The sequence below is a fragment of the Abramis brama genome (assembly GCF_963993115.1).
Source record: "Abramis brama genome assembly, chromosome: 3".
Lineage (NCBI taxonomy): Eukaryota > Metazoa > Chordata > Actinopteri > Cypriniformes > Leuciscidae > Abramis > Abramis brama.
Window position 1 is genome coordinate 9,729,196 of NC_139965.1, and position 11,723 is coordinate 9,740,918.

At 38.2% G+C, this 11,723-nt stretch overlaps 3 protein-coding genes across 3 annotated transcripts; all 3 read right to left on the reverse strand.

Moving 5' to 3' along the window:
* Positions 1 to 1,271: 1,271 nt before the first annotated feature.
* Positions 1,272 to 1,731, reverse strand: LOC311080192 (histone H2B-like). The gene has a single exon (XM_084109986.1). The coding sequence runs from the start codon at positions 1,727 to 1,729 to the stop codon at positions 1,355 to 1,357; it is 375 nt and encodes a 124-aa protein (XP_083966112.1). The 5' UTR covers positions 1,730 to 1,731; the 3' UTR covers positions 1,272 to 1,354.
* A 1,392-nt stretch (positions 1,732 to 3,123) lies between these two features.
* LOC311080201 (histone H4) lies at positions 3,124 to 3,532 on the reverse strand. The gene has a single exon (XM_084109994.1). The coding sequence runs from the start codon at positions 3,511 to 3,513 to the stop codon at positions 3,202 to 3,204; it is 312 nt and encodes a 103-aa protein (XP_083966120.1). The 5' UTR covers positions 3,514 to 3,532; the 3' UTR covers positions 3,124 to 3,201.
* A 1,382-nt stretch (positions 3,533 to 4,914) lies between these two features.
* LOC311080096 (histone H2A-like) lies at positions 4,915 to 5,363 on the reverse strand. Its single transcript, XM_084109861.1, has one exon. It carries the CDS (start codon positions 5,353 to 5,355, stop codon positions 4,969 to 4,971), a length of 387 nt encoding a protein of 128 aa, XP_083965987.1. The 5' UTR covers positions 5,356 to 5,363; the 3' UTR covers positions 4,915 to 4,968.
* Between the last annotated feature and the right edge of the window lie 6,360 nt (positions 5,364 to 11,723).

The window sequence follows — 11,723 nt, forward strand, 5'->3', positions numbered from 1 at the left end:
CGTGTTCATTCAGGGTTTTGATTGGATATTGAATCTACTGGAGATAGAACCTTATAATCCCAACTTGGTTTATGTTTTGTAAGATGGAACCTTTTTATTTTATTAATAACTACTAAAAAAATAATTTTTTTTTTTACAAAAATAACACCACACAGGCATTAATAAACACCTAATGGATCAGATTATGTCAAAAACTCAGTTTCGACCAAAAGTGGAGATAGAACCTTATAATTCTAAGCTCATGAGATTCTGAAAAATATTGCAAGAATAAGATGCTTTGTTTCCAGACAAGACTTAGAGAAACGTGTGCATGCTTTCATCACCAGCAGGGTGGATTATTGTAATGGACTCCTCACTGGCCTTCCCAAAAAGACCATAAGACAGTTGCAGCTCATACAGAACGCTGCCGCCAGGATTCTGAGCAGAACCAGAAAATATGAACATATCACACCAGTCCTCAGGTCTTTACACTGGCTCCCAGTTATGTGTGACTGTGAACGAACACAATAACAGTGAGAACAATCTCCATCAGAACTGATCTGGAAAATGTGATTTTCAAGTAGATGAACAGAGCTGTGACAACTGGAATAAATTAGTAGCTAAATATCTTAGACTGGATCTCTCTTTTCTTTATCTGTGTATTTCTGTGTAGAGTTTATCTCCTCCTCCCTCATCTCTTCTTTCAAACACAGGAAGTGTGTGTTTTAACACTCAGCGCTGTTAACACAATCTATTAATGTGACAGTATGGGCTCCAGTGCACTGCCTCTCATCTGTGAGTATAAGATCATATTCTTTACTATCTTCTGTTTTCTGTTCCTAATGCATTATATTCAGCTGAAGATGGGGTATAATAATGAGTGTTGTGTAGGAGCTTCTACATTAATCCGGATACATTTGAAAACAGCATTTTCATTTATAAACACTCTCTGTCCAAAACTCAAGTTGTTCCAAACCTGTATGATTTCCTTTCTTCTGCTGAACACAAAAGATGATTTTTTAAAGAAGGTTGGTAATTAAACAGTTTCTGGTCCCCATTGACTTCCATAGTATTTTTTTTTTTTCCTACTATGGAAGTCAATGGGGTCCATCAGTCATTTGGTTACAGACTTTCTTCAAAATAAATTTTGTGTTCAGCAGAAAAAAGGAAGTCATACAGGTTTGGAACAACTTGAGGGAGAGTAAATTACATAATTTTCATTTTTGGGTGAACTATCCCTTTAACAGCATAAACACAGAAGGACGGATAATAGCTTTTACTATGGAATGAGAAAACAGTGAATGATCAAAGCTCTTTCACAGATAATATGTGTGGCTCTTAAAAGAGCCTTTGTGTGTGTGTTGAGCTGCCTCCTCTACTTGGAGCTGGTGTATTTGGTCACCGCCTTTGTGCCCTCAGACACGGCGTGTTTGGCCAGCTCTCCGGGCAGCAGCAGACGCACGGCGGTCTGGATCTCTCTCGATGTGATGGTGGAGCGCTTGTTGTAGTGAGCGAGACGAGACGCTTCACCGGCGATGCGCTCGAAGATGTCGTTGACGAAAGAGTTCATGATTCCCATCGCCTTGGAGGAGATCCCGGTGTCGGGATGAACCTGCTTCAGGACTTTGTACACGTAGATCGCGTAGCTCTCCTTCCTGGACTTTCTGCGCTTCTTTCCGCCCTTGCCGGCGGTTTTAGTGACGGCCTTCTTCGAGCCCTTCTTGGGTGCGGACTTCGCTGGTTCAGGCATGATGATTCAATCAGAGAAACTCAGAGAACAATAAAGCTGAATCACTGCAGGCGGGCTTTATGCGCTGCTCTATGCTAATTTCCAAAGGGAAGAACGAGTCTCTGTGATTGTGAGTCTTCACCCCATAGAGTGACCTCATTGGCCACATTACACATACACTGACTTGTAGGCGGACCAATCAGAAGCTTTAAAATATTAATCACGCCCATCTATAAACACCATCCCCCACATCGACTCCATTCCTTTGTTTCATTTTCCCGCATTTTTTTTCCGGAATGAATAAGAAAATGTGTGAATAATTACAGAAATCTTTAACCAGGAATGCTGCGAATTCAATAATTTGAACGTTTATTCAGAAGCAGAAATAACACAATGTATTATTACTCAATGTAAACTCCATGAATTCACTATAATTGCACAATACTGTGCTTTGAAAGATGAACATATTTGAAACGTTTTGTTGTATTTTTCCATGTTCGCATTGTTTACAGCAGAAGAAACAGCATAAGATAACATAAGAAACATATTGAAAAATTATATTTTATTCATATGTTATGCTGTGTCCAGTTGTTTAAAAAATAAAATGACAATAAATTACATGTTTAGGCAAAAACTATGGGAAGTTTCAGGATTTGTTTAATCAAACGTTGTGCAAAGATGATTCTTAGCTATGTTATGAAATATATAATGTAATGAATTGATATACCATGTTACTTCATGCACTTAATTATGCCTGTAAACATGGCCATAAATGGTATTCAACACAATGCATCTAACTATCTAATTAGCATATTAATGTGTTCTTGGGGCAACATGTGATGAAAAAAAATTGTTCTACATTCATATGAATATTGATGTATAATTTCCTTCCCTATACACATTGTCTCCTAAAACCCCATATATTTTTCCTGAGATGTTATTTTATGACAAACAACTAAAAAACAAGTCTGATTTAAATAATTACAAAAATATTATAATTTTCCATAAGAGTGCTAAATTAACGTCAGTCATTATAAAGACTAAGCAGAAGTTGCTGTCGTGATGAAACCTCCAAACATGTCTGTGGAAAGCACTGAATTTGACTTTACATGACATCCAGGCTGAAAAACACGTGCGGTGTTAGAAATTCACTAAAATATAAGGTTCACTATATAAATGTAAGAACAATAGTGAACTACATTGAAAAATATTGCACAATGACAACGAACGCCCAAAACTCTTTGAAAATGTTGTTTTAACTGCAAAGCACAATCGTGAGAATAACAGTAAAACAAAGTTTATTATTCGTATTTGCTTAAATCATTTTGAGGCAACGTAAACGAAAAAGCACAATTAATATATATATATATATATATATATATATATATATATATATATATATATAACAATTTCACCACCTCAAACTTGTTCTTTGTGTGTAAATGTGGGTGGCTCTTAAAAGAGCCGTTGGGGTTTTCTTCTTCGTGGATCTCTTAACCCCCGAACCCGTACAGAGTGCGTCCCTGTCGCTTCAGCGCGTACACAACATCCATGGCGGTGACGGTCTTTCTCTTGGCGTGTTCAGTGTAAGTCACAGCATCACGAATGACGTTCTCCAGAAACACCTTCAACACACCGCGAGTCTCTTCATAGATCAGGCCAGAAATACGCTTGACGCCGCCACGTCGAGCAAGACGCCGAATAGCGGGTTTAGTGATTCCCTGGATATTATCGCGAAGAACCTTTCGGTGACGCTTAGCGCCTCCTTTCCCGAGTCCTTTACCGCCTTTTCCTCTTCCAGACATGACTGTAGATAATCTTCAATCCACAACAGCAGTTGATAGTATAACCACTGGGGAAGAGGAGTTTATAGTCAGCTAGCGGACCTAGTTGAAACCACATTCATGGGCGGTTCTAGTAAACGTCACCAGTTACGCATTACCAAGTCGAGGTCAGACAGTGGGTAGAGGAAATAAAACCTGACAATGTTTTAATTTGTACAGATTCAGTTTCAGTTTTAAAGAGCTTGAGATCTTTCAAATCTAGTCACCAAGATATTCTTTTTAATATACTACATATACATTCAAGAATTGTACAAAATGGTATATCAATCAGTTTTATGTGGATTCCAGCACACATAGGAATAAGGGGAAATGAAGAAGTGGACACATTAGCAAAACAAGCTTTACAGAAATATATAATAGAGTTATAAGTTCCATTAAGTAAATCAGAGATGAAGGTTTTAATCTGGAGTAAATTTATAGAAGAATGGCAAGTAGAGTGGAACAATGGGACACAGGGTAGATTCCTTTTCAGCTTATTAAACAAGGTAAATCAAAATATAAAGTGTATAGGTAAGTCAAGGAAAGAAGAGATTATTTTCAGCAGAATATTATTAGGGCACTCAAATTTAAATAGCACACTTAAAATAATAGGGAAACACCCAAACGGGTTATGTGAAATCTGTAAGGTTGAAGAAACAGTAACTCATGTATTTCTTGATTGTAGAAGATATGAGCAAGAAAGAGGAACAATGATAGAAGAAATAAGAAAGAATGTAAAGCAGGAAATACATTTTAAGGTTTTAATAAAATGGGCAAGTGAAATAAATAGTAAAGTCTTCTTCGATTTTATTAGAGAAACGGGTTTGGTGAATAGATTGTAAAACTCTGTTCCACGCTCCGGAGCAGAAGGTGGCGGTAATGCACCTATTTAAGTTGGTTGCCAGCCGCCGTTAAAAATCAAAAAGAAGAAGAAGAAGTCGAGGTCAGTCTTTTGATGCTGGATACTAGTGGAAATGAATAGGATTTAAGGTATATTGATAACTGCATAACGAAATTAAAATACATAATATGCATAAACTGTAATAATTATAATAACTGCATAAACATAATAAAATAATTAAATGTCGTAGCATAACAAAAAAAAAAAAAAAAAACACTTAAACCATCGTTAATTTCCTTTTTATATTCTATTGACAGTTGGCCAATGGCTGTGCGCCTCCTGATTTTCCGCTGTCTTCTATAACCGTGCATTGTCATTTGTACATAAATCTAATGCAGCGTGTTATTTCGGTTAAAAAGGCTCAAAAAACTATATTTATTAATTTATATTAACAACGTGGAGTACTATAAACAAAGTATTTATTGTTATGCTGGGTAGTTAATGTTAATAATAATTGGAATGTATCATCACTCTTTCTTGGAGAAATTGTGTGGCTCTTAAAAGAGCCTTTGGTCTGAAGAGAAGCTTCCGTCAGTCTACTTGGCCTTCGCGGGCTTCTCGGTCTTCTTGGGCAGCAGCACGGCCTGAATGTTGGGCAACACACCACCCTGAGCGATGGTCACGCCACCCAGAAGCTTGTTCAGCTCCTCGTCATTGCGCACCGCCAGCTGCAGGTGTCGAGGGATGATGCGGGTCTTCTTGTTGTCCCGAGCGGCGTTTCCAGCCAACTCCAGGATCTCAGCGGTCAGATACTCGAGCACAGCGGCCAAATACACCGGAGCTCCGGCACCGACGCGCTGGGCATAGTTGCCTTTGCGGAGAAGCCTGTGAACACGGCCGACGGGGAACTGCAGTCCCGCCCTGGAAGAGCGACTCTTGGCCTTAGCGCGAGCCTTTCCCCCGGTTTTACCTCTTCCACTCATTGCAGTTTAAGTTTGTTAACAATTAGCGAGGAGAACAAATACATTATGGTTGCCAGTTGTTAGGTGACTTATAAAAGAAAGCGTGCTAGTCTCCTTATTGGCTGAAATCTGAAAATATTCCCAGCCAATCAGTGATCTTCCCTCAATCCCCCTTTTCTGCTGCTGACACTCAAACACGTAACGCTGTAGTTTCATTTAATGCCGCTAGGCTTCCTTTTAAACAGTGACTTTATTTTGATAATGTTGATGATGATGATGATGATGATAATGATAATGATAATGATAATGAAAAAAGGTGTGATTACAAGTTAAACACTTCGGTCATTAAGCATAATAGCTTTAGTTTCATTTCATAAATATGTAAACATATGTATAATATGTATTTATGTATAATATACATTTATGTATTTATGCATAAATACTTAAGACTTGATCAAAAACATAGCATTCTCAAATGGGCCTGTTCATTTGCTTTCAATTGTAACATAAAGGAAAGCCAAAGTCACTTGTGACCAATGAAATAACACTCTTTACTATTAACTAGTGGGTGGCTCTTAAAATACTTTTTTTTATATATAAAACAAGTAAAAAGACTGAGTTTATTTCTTTGTAGCTGTTGTGTATAGTTGTCTATACTGTAGCTGTTGTGTATTTTTATGCTGAATACACTGAATTTGGGTATGATTGGGTTTTGTACTCTTGCATATTTATCTTAATAGCCTATATATAATAATAATCTGTTGAACACTTATTATAGTTTTTTTCTATATATGCATTTATTGAGGTTTAATAACCATAAAAGTGATATCAACCAACGTTGGCAGGCCTTTAAATAAATGTCATCATTGTTCACAGTCTAAATGAGTTCAGTTTCTCTCAGGTGGTTTAGCAGTAACTTTATAGCGGAAGTCACAGTATGTTGTGTTTTGTTTCCAAAAGCTGCCGTTCTTATATAGTGGGTCTAACTTTTCAGAGGCCATGGGAGGGGAGATATGCTTTTTGCATTGCATATCGTTGTTCCGATTAATTCGGTTCGTGGAGTAGATAAAGTTTCGGGATTTTTTTTATTCGGGAGATTTTAACTAATTTGCGGGCATTAGGGAGTCAATATGCGGATAAACCGCTGAAATGATTTTGGAAAAATTATTTGAAGGTAAAAAATCCTACTTAGTGTTGCTTTAAAGCCAGAGTCATTAAGTCAAAATTAAAATAAATGAAGTTTTATGTAACAAAGTTCGGGAGGAGCTTGTTCAGGTAATCATCCAATCAGCACAAGAAGAAACCAGTATAAATAAAGCCTTCCCTTACCTCCTGTCTCGTGACAATTTTCTCAGCATCCCGCCACCACCCCATCACCTCACATTCGGCTGGGTCTACTCATAGATACCTATGATACATTCATACGGGGGGAGTACTCTGGGGTCGGGCCGAATTCCGAGCTCGGAGCCCTCCCCCCGGACAGCAAGCCAAATACGCATTATAATTTTATATCAGATTTCATTAACATGTGAACTCGTGAAACTTTATTGGCATTAAATATCTCAGTATTTGTTGCCCATGCAATAGAGTGACAATAAAACAGGAGTTTGTAGAGGAGACATTAAGTTCATCATACAAAAGACAGAAAGAGTTTTGTTTTGTTACACTACAAATTTGCATCACAGTAGGTATTTTTCAAAATGTTACATTTCCCACTTGATGGAAAAGTACCCGCTGTTATTGAATTTTTGACTATTGGTTCCTTTAAATGACATCCTCTTACAAGGCTATATATTTGACATTGAATGTCTATTACAGACAGTACTTTGTATTGTGGTGAATCTCCACTGTGGTCACTCAGTTCTTTTAGATTATCCATATTTTAAGAAAATGGCAACATCTCCACTAGCGCATACCACAATGACAACTTAAAGGGATAGTTCACCCAAAAATTGTCATTGTTTACTCACCCTCAAAGTTCTTCCAAACCTGGATGAGTTTCTTTCTTCTGTTGAACACAAAAGAAGATATTTTAAAGAACGCTGGTATCCAGACAGTTGAAGCACCCATTGACTTTCATTGTAGGAAAAAAAAAATACAATGGAAGTCAATGGGTGCTTCAACTGTTTGATTACCTGCATTCTTTAAAATATCTTCATTTGTGTTCAGCAGAAGAAAGAAACTCATCCAGGTTTGGAACAACTTGAAGGTGAGTAAACAATGACAAAATTGTCATTTTTGGGTGAACTATCCCTTTAAGTCATAATGTCTGTGGCCCGATAATGGACATTCATATTTTCCATTAAAATATACATATCTAACTAGGTTTTAGAATTATGCCTTTTAATATTATTAAAATGTGCCGGTGCATTGACTCAGCTGCATATTTAGTCTGTCTGTTCAATGAATTGCGTAAACTTGGTATCCAAGTTTTCATTTAGGCCCTTGTAAATAGAGGGCTAGAAAATCAGTAATGCTTGATCAACTGGACCCCAGTTTTTTTTTTAAATTCCTGTGAGTCATACTGCTCTCTCTTGTCTCTCTCCCGTCTCTCTCCCTTACTCAGTAGCCCCTTTCACACAGCGCTTTGAACCCGGGAAATTGCCGGCAAATTGCCAGAGTGCCTTCTGTGTGAACGCAAACACGACCCGGGATTAATGCCGGGATCGATGCCGGGTTGGGGACCTAGTAACATTGCCGTGTTCAGTCCCGGAACGCGCGCTGTGTGAACAAAAGCCGTAATAATGCCGTGTCGTAGTGATGACGCTGAAGCCGGGATCGTTCGCCAGCTGTGAAACGGTACGTAATGCGCAAGTTTATGATCGAATCAGAGAAAAAAATGCACAAGCGTGGTTTCTCGAGAGGGAAATCGCAGCTCATAAGCAAACTTAAGACGCTGCTGAGACATTAAAGTCACGTCGATGTCACGTGTCTTTACGGGATTTTTACGGCTTGTGTGTGAACGCACTCTCTGATTCCGGAAAATCACTGGCAGTGTGAATGAACCAAAATCAAACGAACCCGGGTCAAATCCCGGGTCACTTTATCCGTGTATTTTCCAGAATCTCTGTGTGAAAGGGGCTAGTGTGGGAAGCTGCTGGACATGAAGTCCAGGCAGACGGCCCGTATGAAAGGGTTCCGGACCAGAGCAAATGAATGGGTTTTAAAAAGTCAAAAAGTCCCGCAATCAGGCAAAGATTTTTGACAACAGTGCCCTGCTGGTAATAACAATTTTGTCTTTCTCTTTTGGTCAGGCATTTCAGGTTCCTGTCAACATTACAGAAATATAGAATTGTATTTACATTGTGCAAGGAAGCAGCAACTATGGTAATGTCATGCAGTTATGTTGTCATGATGTCATCAACCCAACTGCATTTGCAATATTTCAGATAATAATGAGCTAGTCCATATATAAATATTAAAACATAACACAGAATTTAGCCCTGCCTACAACTTGTATTCATTCAGCCCCAGTATCCAAGGCCGCTTTACACTAAGAGGTTTTTCTTTTGGTTCACTGCACTGTAAAAATGAATACAAAATATTGGTTAAAGATCATTAAAAAAGAAATGGTCAATGACTGGCAGAAGCGTTTGCCAAACAAAAACTGTAAAATTAAGGTAAAATATCTTTAAGTATAATATATATAAGTGTTTTACAAAAAACAGTTATTTTACAGGTAGTTCCAAGATGACTATTGTGAAACATTCTCTATAAAATGTAAATCTCTTGCAGTGAACAATTAGCCTAGCTAGCAACAGCACACACAAATGAGCTGATATAACTATCATTACATCCGCAACTGCAGGACAAATCAGTTATTTCCTGTAAAATTTGGATTTTTTTTTTTACAGTGTGGTCATGCAGTAGAGTAGGTTAAGTCACTTGCTGATGCAGGGGCAGTACATAATCTTTTAGAGCGAAAGTTTGATTTCTTACAGGAAAAGATACATTTGCATATGCCTCAGTTACTCCAGAAAGGACATTCACCCTTATAAAAACTAGGGGTGTAACAATATATATCGTGTCACACTATATTGCAATACAAAAATGCAACAATATGTATTGTGGATGGATAGTGACAATATGTATTGTGTATAGTTAGTGTTAGTCAGAACTTCATGAAACTACTATATAATGTTGAATATAACGTATAGTGATGCAATGGGGGAATATGTGTGGGTCCTGATAATGGCAAATGTCTGATGTCACCAGTAAAAAGTGGCCAACATTTTAAATATATCTAGTCAGTAACCGAGTGCAAGAATATTCGGCTAAAATGATTCTGTGTTTTCAGCTCCAGAATCATGAATATTTTTTGTCCCGTGCATCAGCACCAAGTCCAAGCCTATTAATTTACACCCACATTGTAACATTAAATTTAGCATTTTAATCAACAGCACATTTTTTGTTAACCTTGTACATGTCTTGGAAGTATCACAATAGTATTGTATCGTGAGTTCAGTATCGTGATATGTATTGATTTGTAACATGAGGGTATCGTTACACCCCTAATAAAAACCCATACTAACTTTTTTAAAGACAGCTTGTATGTTTATAATAATAATAACGTCTTTCTTGCCTTTGTAACCCTGTCTTAGAAATCTCTGTGTGTTTGCTTATTATTTTTCTATGTTAAGGTGGAGAAACTGAAGGCCCTTGGGTACTTTCCCCTCCTGCTGTGGGGAAAGTACAGACCACAAAACAAAAAGAGGATGGCCCAGCTCCAGTTCCCCTATGAGCTGCCAGTGGTAGCGCAGGCAGTCCTGGAGAAGATATTGTGCCTATTTGAAGGTTTGTTAGAAGGTAGGTCACATCACAACATCGGTACATACATGACTCTCTATTAAGATTGATCCTGTATTGTGTACCTATCCAGTTGGATTGGTTTTAAAGGGGTCATATAATGTCATTTTTGTACAAGCTAATATGATTCTTTAGGGTCTAAATTAAAAGTTTGTAATATACTTTAATTAAAAATTCTCATTAGTATTGTAAGAAAACACTCATTTTACCTGGTCAAAAACAGCTCTGTTTTCAGCACGCCATTTAAGTGCATGTGTCTTTAAATGATAATGAGCTTTGCTCACCCCGCCCCTCTTTTCTGTGCGTACACCGTTTGTAACACAACACAATAACCATAACGCGTCGTTCATTATAAACATGGGATTATGAATTATATTGATAACGTCATACATAGAAAACATGCCATAATGTACCCTGAGTGTAAAAATAGCCACATTCATCGTGAAGCGTGCAAGCTATTTGCAAAGATTAATATAAAGATTAATATAAAGGTCAATAAAACGTTACACTCACTTGTTCTTCTGGAGGTTCAGCAGGAACACGAATAGTTGGTACTGATCCTTTTTTCTGGAGCAGCTTCTTAGCAAAAACAGCTTTATACTGACCCTCGTTTGTAAAGCCGTCTGGTGAAATGATTCGCGCAAACATGACAGCATTGACGTTGATCGTGGGGAATATTCCCTTCGAAAACAAACTCAGCCACTGCGTCTTCAGCTGTACGGATTTAGAAACATCATCAATATGACTGCTGTGTTCGTTATTACACCTAAGAACAGAACACCACAATCGTGAGACGCCATTCTACTCAGCACTCCAGCTATCAGCAATGAACACGCCGGTCGGCGCATGCTATGATTGACAGCTCGCTCACGAGGGCGGGTCTGTGTTTGAAACGCTACTGTCAATCAGCCATCGTGGGAGGGGCGTCGATTTTGTGATGTCACAATATCGAACAGCTTGATTTGAGACAGGAGGAAACATATAAGAAGATTAAAAAAAAAAAACTGGATGGATTTTTATCATTTTATGATGGTTGTGTACAGGCACTGCCAACACACATTTCAGTACAATCAACTTGTAAAAGTGCATGTTCCATTATATGACCCCTTTAAATGTCAGTACAGAGAATTTGTCTCACAATCTATTTTGTTCTACTTATCTTCTGTCTTAAACTTTTTATATTTCTTTGGTTACTCACATTTTGAACCACATACTGCATCTTAAACGTCTTGTTTTGTTTTATTTTTTATCACAGCATGTGATCTTGAAAGAGAGGAGGTGGGGCAGCAAGAGAGGACAGGAGAAGAAGATGAGGCAGAAAGAGAAGTAGATGATGAAGACCAGAGAGGACATGGGGGGCAACCATAGACTGTAAAAAAATATGGACGTAGTGTCCGTGACGTCACCCGTAGGTTTCTGAAGAGCATTTTTGAAGCCTAAAGTGGGCGGAGCCGGCCGTCGCCATCTTGGCCTTGCGTCACTCCCGGATAACAGAAAATAGACAAACAGGCGGGGCGTGAGTGGAGCTGAGGAGCCTGGCTATCTGAAATCACCTAGCTCGACGTGATCGAGTTAGCTGATGA

Coding starts and splice junctions, on each gene's coding strand:
- LOC311080096 (XM_084109861.1), bottom strand. CDS start 5,355: ATGAGTGGAAGAGGTAAAACCGGGGGAAAGGCTCGCGCTAAGGCCAAG.
- LOC311080192 (XM_084109986.1), bottom strand. CDS start 1,729: ATGCCTGAACCAGCGAAGTCCGCACCCAAGAAGGGCTCGAAGAAGGCC.
- LOC311080201 (XM_084109994.1), bottom strand. CDS start 3,513: ATGTCTGGAAGAGGAAAAGGCGGTAAAGGACTCGGGAAAGGAGGCGCT.